This window comes from Stegostoma tigrinum, chromosome 23 (genome assembly GCF_030684315.1).
Source record: "Stegostoma tigrinum isolate sSteTig4 chromosome 23, sSteTig4.hap1, whole genome shotgun sequence".
Classification (NCBI taxonomy): domain Eukaryota; kingdom Metazoa; phylum Chordata; class Chondrichthyes; order Orectolobiformes; family Stegostomatidae; genus Stegostoma; species Stegostoma tigrinum.
In genome coordinates, this window is record NC_081376.1 from 9,274,720 (window position 1) to 9,302,523 (window position 27,804).

The following is a 27,804-nucleotide window of genomic DNA, read 5'->3' on the forward strand; positions in this document are numbered from 1 at the left end:
TTTTCAAAGTTAAAAATAATTACATTTACCATTTACAGAATTACATCAAGTATATTGCTGAATGGCACACTCCACAACACTTAGTAGAATTTGTACTCAAATCAAATATACAACAGTTTGTAAAAAAGTGTCAGATCATATTTGCATTTTCTCATTTTAACTTTCCCTTTGTAGCAGTTTTTTTTCCCCCCTTTCCCTCCTGTTTAACATTATTAAAATATAATGTATTCATATATTGCTCCACGAGTGTGAAAATAAGAATTCCAGGAACAATAAATATCCTCTTCAAAGGGTGCAGTCAATATTTTTGAGAATCTGAATTTATTAGAAATTATGCTGGAGTAGGTCAACGCATAAACATATTTGCTAAATTCTGGTCATTTACAAGATCAGTGGTGATTAATATGATGTAGTTTCCTGTGTTACTTAACAAATTTCCTCAACTGCTCAGGTGATCAACGTAAGGCACAGGTTTATTTTCAAAATAATTGCAGAGAGACTTCCAAGTGGTGGTGTTGGTTGATGCTGGATTTGTTTTCTTATAGTATGGACACTGCTCGACTACAAGCCAGGACTGGAAAGCATGCAAATTTAAATACTGTTCAGAGAGGGAGGGAAATGAAAACTGCCATTGATTGGCATTGCCATCTGAACAACTGGCAGTAGGCAGTAGTACGTCAGAAATTTGATCTGATGAACAGCATCACAGAGAGCTGAACAATGGAGATGCAGACACTTACCTGTCCCCCATCTGGGAAATGGGGAAAAATAAAAATCAGCCTCAGCAAGAAAATGTGTTCAAATACTTCAATGGCCTTAGAAGTATTTCCTCCTGCCTTAAAATTGGAAGTTATTTCAGTTTCAAAGAACTAAGTTGAGCTAGAAGGTACATAACCTATGGCTATTTGATTGTCCTGATCCGAGTACCTGATAATCTTATAACACAGGGAGCTATCAAGGCATCTTCCTTCCATTTTCAACAGACTGGACGTTAAACATCAACTTGTAAGTTGTAGGTCTGCACCTTCAAAACATGAAGCTTCAATAATTCACCAAATACATATCTCCACATAGCAGGTGCTACAGCAGATCTTGTTAACGGCCAACTATTTTCAGTTCAGACTTTGACGTTTTAGATCCTTTACCATTTAATGTTCAGGGCACTGTTCAGTTTCTCCACTGCATGGTACTGAGTGTGCAGCATTTTCAAAGATTTGGTACTGTCAGCACCTTCAAACCACTGTTCATAGACCTTCTTAACAGATTCATTTGCTTCTGGTGCCTGGACTTTCACACTTGTGTAAAGTTCCTCAACCTGCTGCAACAAATCCTTACTGGACTCGGATCCCACTGCTCGTACTTGGCCACCACCATTGAGACAACCTGCAAACAGTGACAAGTCTGATTAACGACTAATCAGTTTTCAAAAGAAATGAACACATTAACAAAAGTCCTGGAGTTACATTTGAAAGGAAGCAGAACTACACCCATGGGAAGTCAGTTTTAACATTTACATTAGTTTGTAGATAATTACATTCAAGTTAAAATGCCAGTTATTGTATAGGTGTAAAACACCATCTAATAGGTCAATTAAATACCAAACATCTTCAAATGAAATATGGCATTCCTGAAAACAATAATGAAATTTATAATTCATAAACTAAAACCTTAAGGGGAACTTACAATGCACACATTCAAATTTTTAATGAAACTGTCTTTCTTAACTTGCATTATAAAAACACTTTTCCTATATGAGATGAAGTATTAATTATATTCCTACTTTTAAGATGATGTAATAGTAGACCAACAGGCCTACAAAAGTATATTTCCATTTATAATTTAGTATATTTAAGAAAATTATAACAATAAAAGACAGGACACATTATCCCTGGCAGTTAACTTTTCTTCTCCTGGAGACTTGCTTAGTCTTAACCTCCTGTTATAAGCAATGCCTTAAGGAAACAACTACTAAAATATTTGAACAAAAATTGACAAGTAGTAAAGTTTTAAATATTTAAGTATCACTTCAATGTCTACATTTAGAATGTAAAGTGGCCACTGCAAATTGTCCTTGAAATTAGAATCTTCAAGCCTCAGCCAAGACACCCTACCGCTGGTAGAGATGTGTAATTACTGCATTGTAATTTTACTTAGGCATTCTCCATTACAATGGGAACATTAGGAATTAATGGCAGAAAGTTGAAAACAAAGATATAGTGTATGTCTTTAAAATGAGGATCATTTCACTCATCTGCAAAACAAGAAAAATCAACCTGAAGTTTGCAAAGATCCAAAAGAAGGCTAAACTTCACAGTACATGAAATATGTACAAAAAACCCTGCAAATGTGTGAAAAACATCAACTGAAATTGTACACTGTATTTCAAAACAAATCTCCTGCAGACGCAAGTGGTTAGGCTTTATTTTTCCACCAAGCAAGCATTTCTTACACTGATGCCCTAATTTGTTTTACGTTTTCATAAAATCCTTAAAGTTTTACCTGAGGGACAAGCCATCACCTCCACATAATGGTAAGTCAATTTTTTACGCTTCAACTTCTGCACTAGGTTCTGAATATTTCGGAATCCATAGGCTAGTGCAAAACGGAGCAGAACAGTTCCATCCTGTTCCAGTGTTACCTCCTGGAAATCTTTATTCCTAAAGAAAGATTAGAGACATTATTGCTTGATAATTGTTATTACTAAAAGTATTCTGCCACAGTAAATTTTCAGAATCCTGGCTGATAACCTGAAGGGAATAGGAAGGTAAGCACAGTTTACTGAAGCATGGTCAGCTGTCAGGTGATAGGTGCAGAAATTGTGAATTGCTGTGAAACATCAGGCAGGTGGGTCCTTTTGAATAGGATTTCTATACAACAAGGCAACTTCAAATCATTTGTTTTCTACTATCACCTTAATTTTAAGTGTTAAGTGACAACCTTTGCATCCAACAATATCCACAACCAGTTAAACAACCATATTTGAAACAATTTCTGTGAATGTGTTTTGTTGGCTCTTAAATTTATTCATTGTGAACTAAGCTAAGGAAGCTATAAGTTTTCTAATAAAATTCTATTCTTATTAAACAGCTGCAGCAGGTAAAGTTCAAAAGACTGTTACACGATATTTCTGTAGGGTATCCAAATTATCCATGAAACCTTTGTCCTGTGGGTACCTAAACAAGGGCAACACAGGCACTAGGTAACAAAACCAGGAAAATACTGATGAACATGGTGGTGGGATCCATTACTTCAGCATTTCTATCATTGTGAGTCCTCCTTTCAAATTTATTTGGTTGATTAAACATGTAGTATATTAAATGGAAATGCATTGATCAGTTAAGTGAACATTAAGATGGGCAATAAATGCTGTCTGGCCAGCAAAGCCCTCATCCCGTGATTGAAGAAAAAAAAGAATTAAAAGGAACAATGTAGAAGTTATAAGGTGGGGTGATTCACACTGGACATCTCAAGTCCCCTAAATTAGAGGTAATTTCCTTCAATATTCTGTCAGGTCAGACCACCATAAAGAAACCAACGTAGAATAAGCAAATGCTCTCTGAGATGACTGGTCGACCTTTGAACTGAGGGCCACCATGCCTCAGGCAAGATGAGAGGTTGAGAAAGACGTCCTTCATGGTAACCTTGGTCAATGTGGGAATGGAAACCACACTACTGCCATCACCCTGCATGAAGAACCAGCTGTCCAGCCAAGTGAGCTAAACTGATCACCACTGTAGGAACAACAATGGGTCTGGTCAATTTGGCAATGCAATCACTGAAAAGCAGTCTATTTAATTTGAACAATTTTTAAAAGAATTAACCTTCACAAAAATTAGTGAAGGATTACTTCATTGTTATTGAAGGCCAGGTATTGAATTAAGGATTGTAACTGCTTCCTGAGCTACAGGATTTCCTTTAGCTTGACCATGGCTGACTTGGTCCAATATTAACTTGTTATATGATGATCAGCACATCACAGACAAGTCCAATGCCGCCCTCTTCTGACTGTAAGCACTTCTGGTAAGTGACTGGATGGCAGCCAGGAAAGAGAACTCTAACTAATGTTCCCCCTGATCACTGAGAGGAAATTGTAGCAGCCTTAGACCATCTCCTGGCTCGGTATTACTCAGTAATAGATAAACAAAAAAAACCAGGGAACTTCTTGCCTGTTTGATTCGTTATTTAATATACAGGACTTACCAAGCAATTAGTAGAATTAAACTATTTCCTGTTTTAATCAAGGTATGATAAAAAGCAGAACAAATTCCATTAAAAGAAAGATGAAACCACCAACCTGAGTGTTTTATAGGTAATGTCATGTACATCAATTCCAAAGAGCTCCTTAGCCGCATGTTTGAAAACATGTTCCAGGTATCCACCAGAACCACCACCTGAATGCCCAGTTACTTCTGCTTCAGCCTCACCACTGAACCTAAAAACAAGTTACACTGACATGAATTCCAAATTTCTTGATGTTATGTAAAAACAGAAGATACAGCTTTACTACTAGTTCAGACAAACAGAAACATTAATACCATACTGTGATCCATCAGTCACAGCGATCCTAGTATAACAAAGATTATCTTCAGCAAGGCCAGTCTTAAATGAAACACTTACTCCCCTAGAATTTATACAGGAGAGCTCTGAAAATTGAACTGAACGTTGTTGTGTTCAATGAGAATTAATGGCCAGTTTCTCCATTCTAAGCCGTGTGGATGAATGGTATTGTTCTTGCTGCAATAGTCACCAATAGCAGTGAACTGCAGGTCAGATTAAATCTCCATGCTCCTCACCATACCCTTCCAACACGGTGCTGCACTTGATATTAAGTTGAAGAGGATGATGTCCCACAAAGTCATAAAAAGGTGAAACCGGTGCAACGTAACCTAATCTTTTAAGGTTAGTATAAGCATCTAACTTGGGAGTATTTTAATGAGTAATTGCTCGCAAAAAAACACACATAAACCTAAGTGTGAGGAGGGGAGAACAGATGAGTTTGGCTACACATGGCTGCAAATGGTAGTAAAAAATTCCATTCCTATGTCCTTCCTTGATTCACATAAAAATTCAGCTTGACAAAGTAGCAGGCCACTTGTAAACAGATTACTAATTGAAATAGAGTAACCTTTATTATTTAATCAGTGCAAGGATACTAAAATTACTCAGATGCAACCAAACAGTCCATAAAAGCCTCTGGACATTTATTGTATAAACAGTTAGCATTTTACCATTCCTCTAATGAAGCTTGTCTAGAATCGGAAGGAACAGTTACATAAACCATTAGGATATTCATAAGCAAGATAGCCTGGTTCTGGTACTCAGTTTAATGTATTTATGCAGTTCATCATACAATTGAGGGCACAAGGAGTAAGGTCAGATTATAGATATGTATAAACTATAGCAGTTAGATCCACATGGTGAACAATTTTTAGCAACACATATCACATAATAGCACCTGGCTGTAATTCAGTGCCAACAGTTGACTGATTTAGTTTAGGGTGTCATTGACCGTTTAGAGGCACAACTATTATTATATTTAGTACAGAAAATATGTTGTAACAGAAAATGAAGTGCAGTTGTTCATTCTAACATCAGTCCTCAAATCCCGTGACAATGTGGAGTCTTCAAGGATAAAGTTCGATAGATAATTCACAAGTAAGATGACTTTAAGTCACATTACTGCCTGAGCCTGTTTTCTTTTAGTTGAATGGAGAGGTGCGTGCATTTAGTCCACATGCTTAATTTCAGCTGGTAGCCTAACTATAACATGCTAAGGTCATGTCTTAAACATTGGAAAGCACTGAAATTTTAATACAAAATTAATTCCTGCAAGAGTTTGACCTCACTTAGGCAGGCAAAGTGTTACGAACCATCTTGAATATCAATTACAATTACATTTCGGCAGTGTGCAAAAAAATGCTTACTAAAAACCAGCAGACATTTTTAAAAATATTTACTGTCCAAGGACTCAATTACCTTGTGGACAGGCTATCTTTTTCAGATTTATTTATAGCTGGCTTGTTTACAGGAAGCCCTTAATGCTAATAGCTAAGTGTGGTTCCCATCACGTAGCTCTGCGGAAATTATGCTCATCAATAAAAGCTCCAGACAGGTCTGCTCTGATAAAAACTGAGTTTGGCAATTAGACTCTTCTATCCCAGCCAAGTTCAGTGAGTTTTGCTTACCTTCCTACAAGCCAATTAAGATATCAGAAGTAATGGGCTCGCGGAAGCATTGCATTTTCACTCGTAAACCATATCAAAAAAAATCTTTAAAATATACAAAATTCCTCAGCATCTAACTGAGTGAGTAATTCCTGTTTATTTACATATAGGGTTCTCTTCAATAGCAGGATTTTAAGCTATGAATGAATGAATATGATCAAGTCGTCCAGTAAAATTGAAGATCTTTGCAAAAGTTTCAATTAACATTGACCAAAACTTTTAAAATAACATGGACATGCTGCAGCATGGTGAGACAAAATTGACACAAGCGCACATGACTCAGCAAAGTGATTTCCCAAAGCTACAAACTATCCAAAGTAGGCAGCCGAGTCAAGGTTTTGCAGCACTCTCATGGAGCAATATTGTGAATAACTTATAAAGCTTATGATGAATAACTTATAATTTTAAAACAGCCAAAGGATCACAGGCTCATAATTGGGGCAACTACTAATAACAGCTAAAAGGACCCATCAGGACAGCTAACTAAATGCAATAGGTCTTAAGAATTGTCAACCTGCCTTCAAGACATTTAGGGAGGTGAATTTAAGAGCTAGCACCTAAAGACAAAATCCTCAATAAAGGAATGATTTAAATTGGAGAAGGACCTAAAGTGGCAGAGTGCAGAGGTGCAAGAGAAATTTAAAGTTGAAAGGTAAGAGTGAAATCAAAAGGTATTTTAAAGCAAAGATCCAAATTTTAAATTTGTGGCATTTCTTCACCAGCAGCCAGCATTGATCAGCAACATCGCACGGCAAACAGCCTGGGTGTCGGCTAGGACACTGGCGGCAGATTTCTGGATGGCCTCATGATTACAGGGTACGAGCTGGGAGGCCAGCAGCTTTAGTCAAGTCTAAAACAGGCGTAAGTGAGCACTCCAGCAGCAGATAGATACATGAAGTACTGAAATTAGAAAAGATGAAGATTAGTGAAGATCGAGCTTTGTAGTCTGAAGTTCACCACAAGGATGACAACTATGGTTGTGAGCAGTCTGATTCAGAATCGGAGAGCTAGTGTGAAGTGGAATGGGATGGTAGCAAGGCAAGAGTTTGTGATGGGGGCTGAAGGCAATGGCTTTGGCCTTTCCAACAGTTAGTTGCAGAAAATATCTGCTCATATTTTTAAAAAAAGTATAAAAATTAGCTCCCAAAATGAGGTTCACTGGCAGGATAAGCACTTATTGTCCATCATTCAATTGCATTTAAGTAATAGTGACAAGCTGCATTCTTGAATACCCACAGTGCTTTTAGGAACGAATTCCAGAATTTTGACCAAGCAAGGGGTGAAGAAAAGTTGATGCAGTTCCAAGTCAGGATAGTGTGTCACCCAGAGAGGAATTTACAAGTGGTGGTGTTCCCACGCATCTGCTGTCCTTCTCCTTCTACGTTGTAGAGATCACAGGTTTGTGCTGTGATCTCAAAGGAGCCGTGGCAAGTATCTACAGTATATCTTGTGAATATTCACACACACACACACACACACACACACACACACACACACACACACACACACACGTGTGTTACACGCCCTTTAAGTGGTAAACAGTGCGTCAATCAAACAGGCAGTGTTGTCCTGGATAGTGTCAAAATCTTCAAGTATTGATGGAACTGCACCCATCCAGACAATATTCTATTACATCTCTGACTTACAAACAGTGGTTTAGCTTTGGGTAGTCAGATGAGGAGTAACTTGCCACAGTGTTCCGAGCCTCTGACCTGCTTTCATAGCCACAATATTTCTATGGCTGTCCCAGTTATGTTACTTTCAATGGCAGTTCCCCAGTAATGGCAGCAGTGGCATTTTTGTTGAACATCAAGGTTAGAGTTTCACTTATTGGAGATAGTCATTGCCTGGCACTTTTGTGTTGTGAATATTACTTGTCAGTGTTAGCCCAAGCTTCTATGGTGTCCTGGTATGACTTCATAAAAATACTGGTTGCTTCAGTATCCCAGAAGCCACAAATGATACTGAACATTGATGATTCTACAATGAACATTCATCTCTAATTCTGATGGTACGGTGGAGGAAAGTCATTGATAACACAGCTGAATGGTTGTGGTTAGGGCACTGACCTGAAGAACTCGTACACTGGGGCTGAGATGAATATCTACCAACACTGAAAACCATTTTCCTTTTTGTGACTCCAGCTAGTTGGAAGTTTTTGATCCAATTTGCACCAACCTCTGATGTTGCCTTTGTTGCTCAAAAGCTGGCATGATATTAATTCATTTTCACTTCACCTCTAGGATTCAACTCTCCTGTCCAAGCTTCAAGTAAGGTTACAATGAGTTCAGGAGCTTCCAAACTGAGCCAGTCAGCAAGGTGTTGCTGAGCAAGTGCATCTTCTTAGCAGTGTTCACGACACATTCCATCACTTTATTAGTGAAGCAAAATGTGTAAGGTGAGAGGGGAAAGATTTAAAAGGGACCCAAGGGACAACTTTCTCGAGCAGAGGGTGGTGTGTGCATGAAATGAAAATGAGCTGCCAGAGGAAGTAGAGGAGGCTGGTACAATTACAACATTTAAAAGGCATCTAGATGGGTACATGAATAGGAAGAATTTAGGGGGATATCGGCCAAATGGATCTGATTAATTTTGGATTTCTGGTCAGCATTGGATCGAGAGGTCTGTTTCTGTGCTGTATATTTCTATGGCTGAGTTATAGTACACAGCTGTATTGGTTTTGTCTTGCACTTTGTGGATAGCACACACCGAGGCACCTGTTATTTAGATGTTTAAGTGGGTACAGGTGCTGCTAACTCTGGAGGAGGTTTTCACTACCAAAGCTGGGATTTGTCAGGGGTTATGGCCTCTGCTGTACCGGTTTTTGAACCAGCAATGTGACAATTTAGAGTTAACGGTGGGATCAAGACTGTTGATAAACTTTTATTATGGCTATGTCATGGATTAAACATCAATGTTTTTGAGGCATTTAGACATGGAATATTATTCAGCAAGTTTTGGCATGTTACAGATCATAGAATCATCAGAGAATCCCTACAGTGTAGAACCAGGCCATTTGGCCCAGTGAGCCCACAATGCCCCTCCAAAGACCATCTCACCCAAGTCCACCCCCTACCCTCGACACTATGGCCAATCCACCTAACCTGCACATCTTTGGACTGTGGGAGGAAACCGGAGCACCCGGAGGAAACCCACGTAGACACAGGGAGAATGGGCAAACTCCCCACACACAGTAGCCCAATGCTAGAATTGAACCCGGGTCCTTGGTGCTGTGAGGCAGCAGTGTTAACCACTGCGCCCTGTGTTGCCATCATCCCACCCCCACCAATAACAAACAAAATGTTAATCTTCATAAATGCCTCCTGCAATTTTAGTTTTATGCTGTGCCCCAGCACTGTTATACTTGTTGACATTCAATAAAACAAGTCAAAAACTGTCATTATTTTAAAAATGCTCCAAAAATTTCCATTACTCCTGTAATAATTTGCTATTTGATGTATCTAGTCATGTTCCATGTAAAGTCTATTTGATTTTCTGAAGTTTATGAAAAATGCTGCATTTTGGTGTTTTCAGGACAAAGACAAAACAATCTTGGCTTCTGTTGTTTGATGCTTAGAGATTTTGATATCTGCAGATAGCCTGTTTCCAGCTTCCTGAAGTTAATGACCTGTGACAGACAAACTGCTTGCAATATGTTTTTCCAGCTCATACCTTATTGGGGAAATTCTGATCTATGGGTGCAGTATGTCAAGATATAATTTGATTTTCTTCTCTTCTCCTCCTCCTCCTCCCCCCCCCCACCATTGTAAGTGGTGCATAGGAAGAACTGCTATGATGGAAACTACTTTAAATATTCAGACAACAGATTGTTCAGAATACTGGAGATGAGTGAGGACTTAAAACAGGCAAGTGTGGCTTAATACAGTGAACTTCCTTGATCTGAAATCTGGATTGTAGTGCTGATTTGTTATTCATAATTTAAAACATTAATAATTTGAGAATAATTATTTCATAAAATGAAGACAAATTACAAAATCGGAAATTGGCTACAGTACAATAGGTTGTCTGCTGGCTCATCGTGTCCATACTGACCAGCAAGAATAGTGTGCAGTTCTGCAGTTGGTGGTTTTAGACCAGAAAATCACACATGTATTTTAACAGGATTAAGAACTGAATATTCTACACATCTGCAAGAAAGGATTTACAATTCCATCAGTAAAAAATACTGAAATATAAAAATGATTTTTTTTACTAAATATGAGCAGACAGTGAGTTCCTACCTGCTTATGGGCTAACTACATTAGACAACAGTGACACAATAAGAAGCTCAAGCTATGATCTTATTTGTCACACCAACTGTCTGAAGACAGTGAGGAGGAATTCAGGATTCGCTGTATTAAGAACTGGATTGCTCAATTTAAGACTAGAAGGGACAAAGCAATTACCTTTGCACAAAAGCTCGGTGTGAAATAAATTGAAAAGTTGTGACTCTGGATTAAGAATATACAGTTATAAACACACCACCAATATAGAAGCTTTACATAGTTGCGACAGGGTTTCTGATTACAGCGCATAGTGGAGGAAACTGTGGGCTTCCTGGAATTAATGACGTCTGAGCTCCTGCATTGCTGTTATTACAGTGAAGTACCCAGATGGCGAGATGGATATTAAAGGAAAGGGAGTGGTTCCTTCAAAATTCAGTACAACAACTAAATTACCCTTCGAATTCTAGATTATGAATTCTATCGTTCAACAAGATTTGTTTTTGAAAAATGAACGTTTTGTTCAAGTACGCCAATGACTACAGCCTAACCTGTGAAGGGACTGGTGGGCTTCTTCAGAGTATTTGTGACTTACATTGTATCCAATGGCACGGGGTCCACATTTGTTAATGAAAGTCCCTCTTGTTCTAACATTTTCAACACTTCACCTTTAAAACAGAAATTCTCCCATTAGTATATCACTGGGCAGAACTTTAAAGCAAGCAAATGACAGTCTGTACATGGACCAAGAACTCACTGAATCTCAGGTGTGAATTATTTCAATATAAAGAACAACTAGATTTCTTCCAGGGAAAGAAGTCTTTATGATGCTTTCATAAACTTGATCATACGTCAAATCACTTACAACACAAGTATTTTGAGAAGCAATACTGACCAACCAGATAACCTGACAGCAAGTTAAAGGTGGCTTCATGAAGGTACTGATGACACCGTTACACAAATAACAGTGAAAAGTTCCAATGAAAGTGCTGAAGCTGCTATTCAATACTATAGTTTCATTAAGTAGGGTGTGGCTTACATCCAAATTTGACTTTGTTTAGTCTTCATTTTTAAAAGACTTCTGCCAATTCAGCCGATTTGGAAAATTTTTAATTTGACCCTATCAACAAAGTACAAGTCTGTGTGAAAAATAATGAGTAAAACAGACAGACAATCACAAGTTCATCAGCGCTAGTGCACACAAACAGGGAACCCTGCTCATGATAATAAAATGTGAGGCTGGATGAACACAGCAGGCCAAGCAGCATCTCAGGAGCACAAAAGCTGACGTTTCGGGCCTAGGTCTAGGCCCGAAACGTCAGCTTTTGTGCTCCTGAGATGCTGCTTGGCCTGCTGTGTTCATCCAGCCTCACATTTTATTATCTTGGAATTCTCCAGCATCTGCAGTTCCCATTAACCCTGCTCATGTTTGTTTTTTTACCTGAAGTAATCACACAGTCCACATCTCTTGTGTGGTGATCTTCAGTGAAGAAGTCTTCCCTTGAAGCTTCTAGTTTTTTATCGTAACATGGCATTACTGTTACATGGTATATTTGATCTGGCATCACATTCTACGGGGGGAGAAACAGAATACATCATACTGTGTTTTGCTGCTGATCTTCTAAATCCTGCACAATCATATAAACACTTATCCAATTAATTCACATTTCTTGCTACAGTCAAATGAGACATTTGCAACACCTCACACTACAAACAAAAATTCTAACTTGCAAGCAACATATTTCAAAGGAATATAAAACGGTACGCCAGTCAGCTATTCAATGCCATTCTATCATATAAGTTGGTTATGACCGACCTGTACCTCAATTCTACAACATAATTAAATTACAAGGTATGTTGAGTTGAGTGCACAAGCAAATTAAGTACTGGCCTCTAAATTATTTTGTCTGTACACTTCGCAACCTAAATGCATGGCCGCATGGAAATCTCTGGGTTGCTCTGTGACTGCAGCTTGGAGGAAACACTGTCCTTACCCAAAAAAATATAGCCATCTCAGACTTGTATATTTCAACGGTTCAAGCATCCACAGCCTTCTGCAAGAGTTCTAGACTTCCACTGGCCTCCATGAAAGCCTGCTTCCTGATTCATTTCCTTCATGCTTGGCGCTAATGTCAAGGTTATACGCTCAGGTTCTGGATTTCCACTTGGCTCACGGTCCCTTTGCTCACAGCAGCTTGTGACAGGTCCCAGCCTGGTCTCTGGACAGCTTGTGGCAGGTCTCGGTCTGGTTGCCCGGCAGTATGTCAGTCGGTCTCTTAACGACTCGTGGCAGTGTCTCGGCTCAGCACACGAGTAGATTCTGTCCGGGCACGTTCATGAGGTACTGGGGGAGGTCTTGGAGGTGGCAGCGGTGACGGTATCTGGAGCAGCTGCGTTGAGAACAGACAGCTGAGGTCTTCCAGAGAGTGAGATAAGTGGAGGACTCAAAGGCTTTTGAACTTTACGCTTATTTAATTATTTTCATAGTTGAAACTACAAAAAAACTTTAATGTTAACTATTGCCATATTTCTTTATTTTTCTACTTGTTCCATGAAATAATGTTTAACTTTTTAACACTTATTTATCTTACTACATTGTACCCAAGCTTTTTGTATCGATGGTACCCAAAATGGCACCATGTGTGGTGATATTATACACTTTTTACTGTACTCCAGTACTTCAGTACACATGAAAACAAAATCTAAATCTAATCTATATCTTCACTGAGCACCTTAACATTTCTCAATATCTTGATAATAGCATTCCTCAATCTTCTTAACTCAAGATAAATTAATAAAGTGCACTAATTTGAGATCAGTGTCATCCAACAGGAGGTCTGAGGCTGTGTAAGTCTCCATTCAATAGCCTTATCAAATTATAGTCAGGTCATTGGATTTAAACCCTTCAAAAATATATCTATGCCTCCTGTGAAAGGCACAAATCGATGCGACAGACATTACCCAGCTCATAATGCGTTCATGCGAGATTTCATTATCTGTAACAACAGAAGTCATTTAAATCTCATTGGAGCAACCAAGAGAGCAATTTACTTTTAAATCAATGCAGCAACATGACCATCTTTTGCTGATGGATCATCTGAATGGAAGAAGCTATAATGCACATTGACTGTCTTCCCTTCTGTCCACATGAATGAAATCTTAGCAAAGCTACGGCAGTGAAGCAGGGAAAGTGTACCCACACCATTAAGTACAAGAAAAGAGATGCTTTCTTTCAGCCTACACTGGCCTCGCGCAGAAAAGCCTCCAGTTAACGATGTCAGCTTTTGAGATTCTAATACTCTGCTACAACAATAAAGCTTTTGAGGGATTTAAAGATTCTGACATTATCACTGACCTGCTGTTTTGCAAAGTAGTCCTTGATTAAAGAGCCCATCACCTGCTGTGGGGATTTTGTTGTGCTGATATAGGGAATAATGTAGCTACCATGAGTTTTCTCTGCATAACAGATCCAACCTGAAAGGGACGAGAATGAAATAATCCCATGTAATTTAGCTAGATTACGTTTAAAAACATTTGACGAAACATTTCAAGCAAAGGATTTTGAACTTTTAGAAGAAAAAAAGGCAAAGTACAGCTGCAAGCATTATTTTATTGGCAACTATTTGATAGTGACTGTAAACCTAAACTTTCTTATAATCCAATCAGTTCAAGAAGAATGAGGAAAGTTGCTGTGGAATAGAAGCGGAGCCAATTTTCTGCATAATCATTTAGTGCAGTGGCAATTAACTATTTCAAAAGGTTGCCAACTAATCAGCTTTTACACTTGCTGGCTTAATCACTATGGACTTGTTTTTAATTTGGGCTGTCAAAATTTGATGTTTTTATCTTTAAATAAATTGTTAGTTGGGAATAGGAGTACAAGTCACACGCTAAGAGTGTTTGTTTCAGTATTTGTACTATGGACTTGGCTCTCCCTTCCAAATCAACAAAAAACATAGGAGCAGGCGTAAGCCACACATTCCACTGAGTCTGCTCCACAATTCACTAAGAATATGGCTGAAATTCTAGATCATTTTCATGTTCCTATTCAATTCTCATATCCCCCGATATATTCAGTCCCCAAAAACCTTATTGATTCTGGTTCTGAATATGCTCATTGATTAAGGTAGAGAATTCCAAAGATTGGCCGCTGTTATTTTCCTTATCTTAGTCCTAAATGGATGACCCTGTAAATCCGAACCTATTTACTCTGTCAAGCCCTTGCAGAGTCTTACCAAAATTGTCATTCCCCTAAACTAGAGTGTATGTGGGTTCATTCTACACAATCTCTTCCATAAGATTGTCCTCTCAATCTAGCTGCCTAATCGAGTGGGTCTTCACTGCACTCCCTAGAAAATAAATTCATCTTTCCTTTGGGGAGGAGACTAAACAGCACACTGTGCTCTAAATATAGTCTTATAAAGCCTTATTAATTGCAGGAGGTTATTTATTCTTGTACTACAATATCCTTGTAATAAATATTAATGTATCATTTGCCTTCTTAACCATTTGCTATACCTACCTAAAGTCCTGCGTTTCATGTAAAGGATCCCCAGATCTCTCGAAGTAACTGATACTTACTAGTTTCTCACCATTTAATAACGTTGCTCCAGTCTTTCAAAAAAAATTTCCACATCTTATGTCTGTATGTCAAATCATATAACTGTTTCACGTCTCACTGTATTCACCTCACAGTTTGCAATCCCAGTTTCATTCTGACTGGGTCAAAATCTCAGACCAGAAACTGAACACTTAATCTAGGCTGATCTGCCAGATCCAGGGGAATATACCCATACCAGCTTTTCAAAAGTGACCTTAAATGGAGTTCCTGACCGTCCTCAAAAGGTCCCATGGTGTTGCTGGAAAGAAGAGAGAAGTTCTGTCTAGTGTTCAGGGAAACAATATCTGAATTGACATAAAATCAAATAATTCAGCTAACATCATATTGGCTTTTGTCGGATCTTACTGGTGGCTGTGTTGCCTTCAGTACAATAGTCAGTACACTGAGTTCTGTTTATACTATCTTGTGACGCTTTTCAAATCTAATTTCTTTATTTATGTTACAAATACCTGGACAGGCAGAAGCCAGCATCGGCAGGGCTTTACTATCTTCTTTCTGCCTCTGGAAACGCTGTACAAATTCGCGTTGACTCTCCAGCAAGCTGAAGTTTCTCGAGAAGGTTGTGTCAAACACATAGTGAACACCTTAGAATATGCAGTAGGCAAGAACAGGTTTAGAGAAATTTAAATTTTAGGAATATGCTCCATAAAATAATTAAATATTTTCATCCAAGTATTTATTTGAATCAACTGAACTCAAAATCATAAACTATTTTGGAGTTTCTTATTCATATTGCATACTTTAATTCATTCACTTCGTGAACATGTGTAATTACCACTAGCCGTAATCATAGTCCACACAGCAACTATTTGAAAGACACATTTAGTTATGTAGTTTGAGGGGTACGGCATCAAGCACGAGACAAGGCAAGGTGGCATTTTCCAACTAATTCATGCTTGTCTATAGGTGCACATGCCAAATACAATGCAATTCCTTTCATGGAGAATATGATTGATAGTTGCTGTCATAAAACTGAACAACAATAGATTCTCAGAATCCACTGAAAGGCAGTCATATAATTTCTTGAATGTGTCATTAACGAAGAGCAGAAAATAAAAATTGTCTAGTTTTTTTGTTGAAAGAGTGATTTAAACTTCCTTCAGGCTCAGCTTTTTTCCTGTGAATAATTCAAACTTTTGACTAATCTGCCTATGAAGAAGTGCTCAGCAGTGATACAGTTCTTGTGCCATCAAACTATCATTGTAGTTGTGCCCTCACTGTATCAAGCCGCAGCTTTGTACAGCAGCAGGTGATAAGTTTACCCTGCACAGTCATCCTATCATGGAACTGAAATTACTTGTGTTCTATAGGAGCTGGATGACCTACAGCACCAGCCTACCACCATATACCCGTGACCGAGATCAACACTTTAGCAGCAATGCAAATGACTTGCATCAAAGATTCCACTGATACTTGTAGAGAGTCTTCAAGAGTAAAGCACCCACCAAATCACAACATTGGGCTGAATTAATAACATGGTGATAAGTTCTTCCCGCATTCCATGTTAATCTTAAATTTTAGAGGCGTTGCGTTAGGAAGCATGCCCTGACCCACAGGCAAGCGAGATTTTCATGGAACCATCTCCTCTGCTCGCAAAACAATTGGTTCGTTCTTCATTCCCCCCCTCCCCTGAGATGGGCACACTGGTACTGGTGAAACCATGACAATTTTATACTACCAAACCTGACCACAAATAAAACTGAAGCTTGGACTTTTGTACGGTTTATCCAATTTTGTCAAAGACAAGCAATTGTTATGACAATCTGCATAATACAGATATCAAAGTCAAGTCTGCATTGTAAAAGCTGAAGTTGTGATTCAAGTTTTACGAACTCGGGAAGTAATTGTCTGGTGGATATTGCTTCTCACTGTTTAGGGAGCATGCTATGCTGCCCTAGCATGCAGTAAAATGAAGTGCCCTATTAGGAATTTAGATTGCAATCAAGTCTCTGGAGGCTGTTATTTAATCTTAGCTGCTAAAACAACAGAGATAGCAGCTTACGTTTTGGCAGTAAGTAAAATATTCAGATCCATAAACCCTGCATTACAAAGAGCTCTATTGTTAGGAATGGTTTCATAGACAACAGGACTTCCATGTTTGGCATGGTTTCACAGACTGTAGCATGCTTATTACTTCCCAGCTCAAATGAACAAATTCAGCAACAAGTGCAGATTGAAACTGGGAGCTGCTTGAGTATGACTCAGATACACAGCCTCCTAGATAAACTGTCGCGAAAGACCTTCCTCTTTAAATTTATTTTCTTCCCTGGTCTCTCATTATCCGGTCATGTGTGCAGGAGATTGTTCTTATAATCCAACAACTCTCCACAGAATCAAAAATGACAAGGTGATAACTGTTAGATGGGAAAGCTCACCTGTAAATAATAAAAACAAAATGTTTAAAAATGCTCAGTACATCAAGTAGGTTGAGAGAGAGAATCAGGGTTAACATTTCAGATTGATGACCTGTTGGTCAATCAAAAACACTAACTCTGGTTCTCTCCTCACAGATGTTGCCAGACTTGCGGAGCATTTTGTGTTTTATTTCAGCCGTCTTCTACTTCTGATTCACCTTTCAATTACGGTTCCTTTCCGAGGGAAGCAGCTAATTTATGGTTCCCCAGATCGATTAAAAAAAAATTGACATGTGCAGGTTAGATCTCAGGCTCCACTCTGGCATGGAACAATGAACCAAAGTGGTTCTACATGACATCACCTTCTACCACTTTAATATGTAAACTGAGTGCACCTACATGCAGGGTTAGACTGACTGCACAGGTTTTATTCATTAAAGTGCATCGTAGCTGAGCACATAAAAGCACCTTAGTCAGCCTTGTGTTGCTATAAATCCACTCACCTAGATTTTTGAAGAATGAAGTTAGCCGTCGTGCGGTGTCTGTAACTTGCAGTTTAAATCTTGCAGCTAATGATGCCCTGGATTGTGGTGAAACTGAAACCACCACAAGCTTCTGATTCTCAGAACCCGACACCTAATCAATGAAACAGCAGTGCTCAAGAAATGAACTCAGTGCTACTCTGTGATCTACTTAGGCAGTGGCCACAACCAAATAGATTCAAAGAAACGTACTCTTCATAATTCCTTGTCCTCTCCCCTTTGTACACTGGCTAAAGCAAAAAGTTGTTCAGATAATTGACTTTGGGTGTCTGAAGGAGAAAACAAAGGAATCCACTAGACTTGTTTTACTCATGATGACTGTTCAAAGATCTCTGTAGAACCTAGAAAGGTGTGAGGAGTCAAGTCAAAATGGAGCAGGCACACCTGTAATACTCTCATGCATTTCTGCCAAGAATTGCCATCTTCAGGAAAGGAAAGCACGTGTCCATTTGTGTTGTGAATTTAGGGGAGGTAGGGAAAGAGATGTGACAGTGACTGAAATGTCAATAATAGGAGTTCAAACATAAATCACATTGAATTCATATAGTCAATATGCACAAAATGTGGAAAATAGCAGTCATTCTAATGAGATTCAGAAGTTTGAGTGTGCTATTAACTATCTTGCCTCTGCCAGATTTAACAAATTGTGCATAATCTGATTTGCAGAAGATAAAATTGAATAATTCTCTGCCATGCCAACAGTAACTTTTGATTTTTGTCAGTCACAGTTCAATTGATACCATTCTCATTTGTCAGTCACAGGGTGTGCACTCAAGAGCTAATTCCGAACTGGAAGGCGAAAATTAAAATCAAGATCAACAACCTAGTGCTCTAGGGAGGAAATATTTTGATGACTGGAAGATTATGGAGTAGTAAGAATGTAAGAGGTTAAACTTTGGCCCCATCTGCCTGCTTGGAATATAAAAGTTTCCAGAGCACAGAAAAGCACAGGGGAGTTGTCCACAGTGACCTGGGCAACATTTGTCCTTTAACTGATAAAGCAAAACATCACAGTGTGCAGTTTCTATCAGCACATATTTTGCACCAATCCAAGTGTTTTTTATCCCCCCCAGATTCATACACTTGCAAAACAGTGATCATACTTGCGTCGCAAAACTGCAATTAGATTTATAATCGCAATATGATTACAGCACAGTAAGAAGTCACTGAGCCTATCGTGGCTGTGCCTACTTGCTGTGCAAGCAACTCAACCAGACCAAATAGCCTGGCAAATACTTTCTCTGCAAGTACTTATTCAATTCTCTTTGGAAAACCACAACTGGATCAGTCTCCACCAGATGCAGTGCGTGCCAGATTCTAATTGGCCCTTCACAGTAGTTTTACTAACTTGCTCCCACGTTCTATGTTTCTACTTCTAAAGCCCAAGATGCCATATGCCTTATTAATCACTTTTGCAGCCTGCTCTGCCATTTACAAGATTTGTATACACACACCCCTCAGACTTGCCATTCCTGAAGTTTTTTTTAAAAAAAGAATTGTCTCTTTTTTAAACTGCCTCTTTGTTCTTCCTACCAAAATGCATCACTTCACATTCCGCTGTATTACATCTCATCTGCCACAAATCAAAGACGATTACTATCCTTCTTATAGTTCACAGTAATTCCAAGTTTTGTGCCACCTAGTAATTCCGAAACCGTGCCTGGTGTACCTAGGCATCATCAATACCATCAGCAGAATCCATGCCCACAACAAAATGGACACAAAGTACGAATTTAGTATTTCTGTCAATCTCTTTGTAGCTCCAATTACATAGACAAGACTTTTGGACATTCTTTTGGGTATAAATTGGAACTTTAAAAAGAAGCCTGTTGTGAAGTTCATAGCTAAACAACACATTGGGCAGAGTATCAGAGGCACCTTGCCCCGTCAGACTGTAACTGATCGAGAACGGGAGGAAATTGGCAAAATATGGAAGAATTACAGGACATGAAGTTAGCCTTTGCAATTTTGGGAAATAAGTTCATACTGTGTTAGAAGCCTGATTTACACAATGCTGGAGTTTCGTTTCATGGAATTCAACATAGATGGCGCATAGCAATTTTACATGGATCTCACCAGCAGCCGAGCTGAGGTGAACAGATACTGGCAATACTAAAGATGTGCAAGTTAACGGTTTCAGATTTGTCAAACTATGACACAAGTGAAATATTGGGATGTTTTTCACAGTTTCACTTTTATGTATGTGACTCTCAGAAACTCTTAAGGTAGGCAAAATCTAGGCTTGAATGAAATAAGTGAGTGTTGAACAAAATACAAAGGTCATCAAGTTTTATAGCTTGAACCATAGTGTAAATCTGTGAGTTGGAATGAAGAATGCAACTTACAACTGAATATGGAACTCAATGCACCCGGCACATAACAATTTTATACAAGTCCATCTGGTGCTACAGGTAGAAACGTATGGCACGCTTTCCTTCATTGGTCATAAAATTGAGTGTAGGATTGGGAATGTCAAGTTGCAGTTGTACAGAACATCGGTGAGGCCACTTTTGGAGTACTGTGTACAATTCTGGTCACTCTTCTGTAGCAAGGATATGATTAAATCTTTTCTGCACCCTCTCAAGTTTAATAGGATGTTCCTGATGGTTTTACCCACAGAAAGAGGCAGAATAGGCTGGGGTTTTCTTCCGTGGAGTGTCAGAGACTGAGGGGCGATCTTATAGATGATTATAAAATCATGAGTGGCATTGACAGGATGAATAGCCAAGGTATTTTCCCGAGGGTTGGAGAGTCCAAAACTAAAGAACGTACATTTAAGGTGATGGGAAAGATTTAAAAAGAACCCAGGGTAACCTTTTCACACAGAGGCTGGTGCGTGTATGGAATCAGCTGCCAGAGCAAGTGGTGGGGGCTGGTACAATTACAACATTTAAAAGGCATTTGGATGAGTACATAAATAGAAAGGGTTGAGGGATATTGGCCAAATGCTGCCAAACTACACTAAGTCAGATAGGGATATCTAGTAGGCAAGGATGAGTTACACCTAAGGGTCTGTTTCCGTGCTGCATGAATCTATGACTATTTTCACACCTTGAATAAAAAATAATTCAAAAATTTAGCACACTGAATGCGATGACACTGCAGTAATGTCACTGGACTTTTAGCCCTGCAGCTAACCTAATGGTCTGGGAAAAGAGAAAAGTGAATTCAATGAAAAATTGAAATAAAATGCTAGCCTAATGGTAATTACATAAAACATTGTCCTAAAAGAATCTCTTTACTTCACCTAATGGCATTTAGGGAAGAAAATCTACCTTACCAGATCTGGGCTACATGTGACTCCAGACCCACAGCTGTAGTTGACTCTTAACTGCCCTTTGGGCAACTAGGCAATGGATGCTGGTCTAGTCAGTGACACACACATCCCGTGAATGAATAATGAAATTCTTAAATATTCAAACCGAAATATTTGAGTTATAGGAGAAACTGGAAGCCTTACTCTTCACCTCTCATCAAAAACATACTTCCTTTGATCATTTTGAACATTACAAAAACAGAAACTGCCGGCATAGCTCATCAAATCTGGCAACTCTGATGAACAGTCACCAGTCTTGAAACATTAAATCTGCTTTTGCCCCACAGTTGCTGCTAGGCTGCTGAGTTTCACCAGTAATTTGTTTTTGTTTCAGATCTCTAGCATCCCCATTTTATTTTAACATTACAACACTTGAAATTAATTTCAAGGATCAGCATTCAGATTGTGATATGAGAGCGATTACATTTGGTGCAGTATTAGACCATGGGAGAAGTTATCATGAAACAATGTGCAATTCCATCTGATCTCAATTAGTACAAATCTTACACTAAATTTACACCCATCTGCTCCCAGTCAAATTTGGGATTTAAGCGTTATGTACTAAACTATGTTAGACAACAGTAAAATGACTAGGGCTGGGAAAATCTATCAAATCATACTTGACTTACTCTAGCTTTCTCAATTTATAATGATTTCTGGTTCTCATAACCTAGTTTACTTAAACTATCCTCTATGAACCTCGCTTTTTAAATTCCCTTCATACAAATTTTAACAAATGGTAAATTGCATGTCTGCCATCTTATAACAAAGAGACATTAGCTTCCGTAGTATGACCTTATGAATCAGTCAGTAATCCAGGACGAAGCATCCATGTCTTCCTGCGCACTTTGAATGATTGCATACTATAAAAATTGGCACTGAATGATTGACTACACCCACCACAATATAGCAGAGCCTTACTTTGTTTTGATTCAGAACCTTGTAGAGTTCCTCGTGACTTTGTTGCGTGATTAATACACTTTCTGCTGAGGTAATGCAGCCACTGCAGGCCAAACAGTCATTCAAGGTTATTTTTGCTTTTTCAAGTTTCTTGATGCCCCCATCCTGAAAACGAAAACAAAAACAAATGAGAAAAAGGAACAAACAAGTATGCTAACCCAATAGTGAAGAAATAAATCTTCTTCGCATTTTATATTTCATTTTGAGTAGAGATCAAAATCTATTCAGACTATAGATGGAATCAGCACAATAGTGCAAACAATGTGAAACTCTCCCCGCTGAAGTATTCTTGCCAGAATACAAGGTTTACGAGGTCTGGGAATGTTAAATAAGTAAACTGCCTCGGCATTATGAAGAAAACGTTTTATTAAATAATTGCCTTTTGTTTATCAGTGCATATATTCATGCTTTAGACTTCCTTCACTAATCTAATTTTAAACAGCTGTACAAGAAACAAATATGAATTATAAAATTTTCTCTGCACAAACATCAACTCAGGCACTGGCATCAAAGTACGGCCAAACACCAACCAAATGATCTTGTAGGGTTTACCTGGTTCAGTTCAGTATAACTACCATCATCTTCAATTCTGATTATCCCAGACGTTTTTCCTGGCTTCTTTTCCACTTTCACTGGCTTCACACATTCCTATTAAAGCAAAGTATGTTTTAACTTTGAATTTCAACTGTAAGTGGGGTCTCCTCCCCCTTCAGACTTGTTGTAAAACTTTTTTTGAACTTTTGTATCGATGCTGTCATGTGATTTCACAATTACAGTGCGTGAAGATGGCAAAAACGCCCCTTGCAAGAAGCATCTCCTTGAACCAAAGCAACAAGCAGTTCACAAGCAATTTTTCTTAAAAATTGGCAGCAACATTTGGGGTAAATTGATGACTGAGCAAAGTTGGGCACAAGTGTCAACTGAAGGAAAGTTAACACTAGCTGATTTATAGGACAGCACAGCCACGTAAGACCTACAAAGATAAAAAATCAATAACACTGCAGTACTGAAAGGATTAAGAGTATCAGCAGAACTTATGTTGGAGCCTGCTATATCTAACCAATCCCACCAGACATACAAAGGCTACTTTAAAATAGATTTACATTTAAATTGATGCCATATTATAATAAAGGAATTGGAACACGCAAAAAGGGCACAGCAACAGAAAGTTGTCAATGGGGCAGTTTTACAGCTTTTGTACTTTGAAAGGCAACTTGTAAATTTCCAGTGAAAAAGTCTCCCTGAATTTTTCAAACAGCAGTATTGTGATTATTAGCTCAGAATTATCTTGATCTAGGAAAGTACTATCACAACACATTCTTTCAAAGTGCCTTTCTGAATAATGCTAATTTCCAGTCTGATATGCTGTAGAATATATTTAGTTGAAAAATTGTATTGTTGCTTTCACTTTACAGTTACGAGAACCACATTCGTGCATGATATTTACAGAATAATATTATCTCAAAGAATACAAAGTACATTAAAGATAAGTGAAAAAAATCAAACTTCTCTCCATTATTTAATGTGGTACTGTTATTTCTAAAAGCAAACAGCATTCCTTCCTAAGTTATACAATAGTTCATTCTCACCCGGCTGTGGCAGTTGGCACACTTTTCCAACTTCATGACAAACTAAGTATGTTGAGGAGATCTTCTGTGAAGTAGGTCAAGATAATGACAACTCAAACCCCAGGGCTGGTCTCAGCTTTATCTTGGTGTTATCATCTGTCCTGCAACCCAGTATTGAAGGCGTCTGCAACTGGAGTACAGTACTGATCTGCCCAGGGGTGTGGCTAGTACTACTGTCTACAAACCCACCAGGGATATTAGCCAATGTTTTCCTTGCTTTGGGTTTTAGTACAAAACAACAATGTGAACACATTCTTCTGTTAAACAAATTTAAGATAGGTGAGCAGCAGAGGCATAGCAAGCCAAAACAAGTGAGAGAGATAATAAAATGTGAGGCTGGATGAACACAGCAGGCCCAGCAGCATCTCAGGAGCACAAAAGCTGACGTTTCGGGCCTAGACCCTTCATCAGAGAGGGGGATGGGGTGAGGGTTCTGGAATAAATAGGGAGAGAGGGGGAGGCGGACCGAAGATGGAGAGAAAAGAAGATAGGTGGAGAGAGTATAGGTGGGGAGGTAGGGAGGGGATAGGTCAGTCCAGGGAAGACGGACAGGTCAAGGAGGTGGGATGAGGTTAGTAGGTAGATGGGGGTGCGGCTTGGGGTGGGAGGACGGGATGGGTGAGAGGAAGAACAGGTTAGGGAGGCAGAGACAGGTTGGACTGGTTTTGGGATGCAGTGGGTGGAGAGGAAGAGCTGGGCTGGTTGTGTGGTGCAGTGGGGGGAGGGGACGAACTGGGCTGGTTTAGGGATGCAGTTAGGGAAGGGGAGATTTTGAAACTGGTGAAGTCCACATTGATACCATTAGGCTGCAGGGTTCCCAGGCAGAATATGAGTTGCTGTTCCTGCAACCTACGGGTGGCATCATTGTGGCACTGCAGGAGGCCCATGATGGACATGTCATCTAAAGAATGGGAGGGGGAGTGGAAATGGTTTGCGACTGGGAGATGCAGTTGTTTGTTGCGAACTGAGCGGAGGTGTTCTGCAAAGCGGTCTCCAAGCCTCCGCTTGGTTTCCCCAATGTAGAGGGAGCCACACCGGGTACAGTGGATGCAGTATACCACATTGGCAGATGTGCAGGTGAACCTCTGCTTAATGTGGAATGTCATCTTGGGGCCTGGGATAGGGGTGAGGGAGGAGGTGTGGGGGCAAGTGTAGCATTTCCTGCGGTTGCCAGCCAAAACAAGTGTTTGTTTCTCTACAATATTTAAATGAACAGGGGAAACCTAAGTTTAACTAAACACTGAATTAGTTTGTGTACCTGTTGAAAAGAATGTCAATAAGACAAGGATCCAGGTGCAACTACAGTACAGAAATTTAACCTAGATATTCACATAATGTAGCCAGGTAGATAATTCTCAGTTCCATTTCTCATTATAATCACCTCACAGGATTGTAGTTCAGCTGTGGAGCGGAAGGAATTTTAGTGAGAAGAGTCTAAGAGTGCAGTTGGGAGAACAACACATATACATGTTTAAGCAAGGCCATCAAATAGTAGGGCGGGACCCAAGCAGCTCCAGAACTTATGTGCATGTCAGTGAGGCAAATGATACAGAGCATTCTCAATTTGAAATGTCCTGTTTAAAGTCTCACTGAAACAGCAACAAAACAGCAATGTTCAGTACAAAAGACTGAAGAAATTCAGACATAAATAACTCTCACACATTTATACCCAATCCTTTTCATTGATTTCAATTTAATGGAACACTTGATGCCAACCACCAAACTTTGACAAATCTATTTCCTCATGTAAAACACCGGACAGAGCTAGTTTCCTATGTTTGTGCCATGCTTAACAGCTAAGGTTAATACCGAAATTTTGCAGTATGCATTTCTGGAGTTCTGTATTAATTCTTTAAGCTAAGTGGAAACCCACATTATTCCCCTGGCCTTTCATACTATCTCTAAAGCAAGAAATTTCAGTGTGTTTGCATTAAGAGAACTTGATAAAAGTGACTTTCTACCTCTATGTATCTCTGAAAATTAGTAAAGAATCTAATGCATTTGCTGCAACATATCTTACTTTTTACACAGTGGTAAAGATTAAAAGACAATGCATCTTTATAAATGTGAATCAGTATATCCACTTTGTGGAACAGAAACAGAAGTAAATACAAAAATCCATGTTCAGTTTCAAATTGGAGGAATGCACAAATGGGAAGAAGTGTTAACTGAAACGACATGCAATTATTTAAAGCTTTCGAGAAGATCTGTAGTTTGGGTTGTGGGTGAGACTGTACACATGCTCAACAAGCTGGTGGGTTTGGTCGCAAACGTTTTGTCACCCTGCTAGGTACCATCATCATTGCACCCACAGTGAATATGCAATTGCTATCATTTCTAAGATGATAGGGAAGTTTTGTTACAACTGTACAGGGGGTTGGCGAGGCAGAACCTGAAGTACTGTGCTGATGTTTGAAAAATAAAGACAATCTGATATTGCAGGATCTTCAAAAGGGATTCACTATGCTGACTCCTGGGATGAAATTGAGGATAATCTTATTACAAGTTTCTCACAGGGCTTGACAGGATAGAGATGTTGCACCAGTGAGTGAATCTCAAATTAAGGATCCTAGTTACAAAATAAGGGGGTACTGAATTAAAAACAAAGATGCACAACAAATTTCAACTTTGAGGGTAGTGAAACTCTAGAATTCTCGACCCCAAAGAGTTATTGAGAGTAGATCACAAACTATTTAAAAGAACATGTGCACTTTGGAAAATATTGGGGAGTTGAGGCCTATGAGGAGCTGACAGGCAAGAGCAGCTCGCAGGACATCAAGCATGATGTTGAGTGACATAGCAGATTTAAAGGCTTACTTCTACTTCTGATAGTGTAATATTTATTACTTTTAGCAGAAACATTTGCACAATAAATATAACACAGGCACATTATTTTAGCTTACATCTTCCTCTCTGACTACAATTCAGTTTCAGGCAGCCCTGAGGATTCACAATCAACCATCTCAGGGAATGAAGTTTGTTATTTCCGTGTATGGTGTGATTCTGAGAGATTCTGCGTCCACTTTACTGGCCCACACACTCTGATGATCTCTACCTAACCTTAAACCAGAGATGGGGGAACTCAGATTACAATGTTGGGATCTCAGTGGGGGGAAAAAAAATTACAGTAACAATACAGGAACAGCAACACCATCAATTAACCTGGCCATTCAGACCATCTCGGATCCTACAAACCCTCGTTTTATTATTTGTTTAAACCAGTCCGGCTTTGCGACTCAACTCCCCTGGAAGCCAATTAAAATAATACTATCGCCGGTGTCGAACCACAGCCCAATGGCTATCCTACCTGGGACGGGGTTATAAAATCATCGAGATCCGTCAACTGCAGCACCCCACTGAACTGCGACACCATCTTTACTCAGCCCGACGGCGCCGCAAAATAACAGCCGTAAAGTAGACCCTCGGACTCAATCTACGGCAGTGAGGCAAAGGGAACAAAAGACTGTTCCTTTCACCACTATGACCTTCCCCACTGCAGTCCCGCCCCTAGATCCCGACAACTGTCCGCATCACGACTAGCCCCGCCCCTTCGCTCCACGCTCCCGCCCATAAATCGAGGGGCTGCCCCCATGATTCCGGGCCGCGCCCCGAGGCTGGGGGGCTCCGTCCCAAAGCTCAGGCTCCTCTCCCAGGATTCCGCCGAACGGCTGGGTTCCCCGGCTCCGCCCCCGCCACAGCGCCTAGCCCCCAGACCACGGGGCCGTTCCCCAGCCACGGTGCCGGTCCACTACTCAAAGAGCCAGCAACCAGACTCCGGCTCCGCCCCCAAACCCTGTCCCCGCCTTCTGCCACCTGGCCCCGCCTGCAGCCGCGGGGCCACACCCCCATCGACGGGGTCACGCCCACTATCATTACCCTGTTGTTTTGCTTCATCAGATTGAGGGGGTGGGTATAGTGGCTCAGTGATTTAGGTGA

The 27,804-nt window shown here is 39.6% G+C and overlaps 1 protein-coding gene across 2 annotated transcripts; it reads right to left on the reverse strand.

Annotated features, from left to right (window-relative positions):
• Positions 1–27,634, reverse strand: narfl (nuclear prelamin A recognition factor-like). Of its 2 annotated transcripts, none has more exons than XM_048552409.2 (11): positions 27,176–27,634; positions 22,793–22,888; positions 22,202–22,345; positions 17,926–18,058; positions 15,518–15,652; positions 13,803–13,921; positions 11,889–12,018; positions 11,043–11,115; positions 4,295–4,432; positions 2,500–2,657; positions 1–1,383 (listed from the first exon to the last, which is right to left on the reverse strand). In XM_048552409.2, exons 1-11 carry the CDS (start codon positions 27,239–27,241, stop codon positions 1,142–1,144), a joined length of 1,434 nt encoding a protein of 477 aa, XP_048408366.1. In that variant the 5' UTR covers positions 27,242–27,634; the 3' UTR covers positions 1–1,141. The 2 variants fall into 2 exon arrangements, with proteins under 2 accessions (XP_048408366.1, XP_059509893.1); XM_059653910.1 differs by lacking the exon at positions 27,176–27,634 and adding an exon at positions 23,830–23,933.
• Between the last annotated feature and the right edge of the window lie 170 nt (positions 27,635–27,804).

Bases quoted from the DNA above. Each gene is read 5' to 3' on its own strand.
- narfl (XM_048552409.2), bottom strand. From the start codon at position 27,241: ATGGTGTCGCAGTTCAGTGGGGTGCTGCAGTTGACGGATCTCGATGAT. The intron at 22,346-22,792 runs GTAAACCCTACA...TTTCGTTTTCAG, and splicing joins GTTATACTGAACTGAACCAG to GATGGGGGCATCAAGAAACT. The intron at 12,019-13,802 runs GTCAGTGATAAT...CTCCCCCCGTAG, and splicing joins ACTACTTTGCAAAACAGCAG to AATGTGATGCCAGATCAAAT.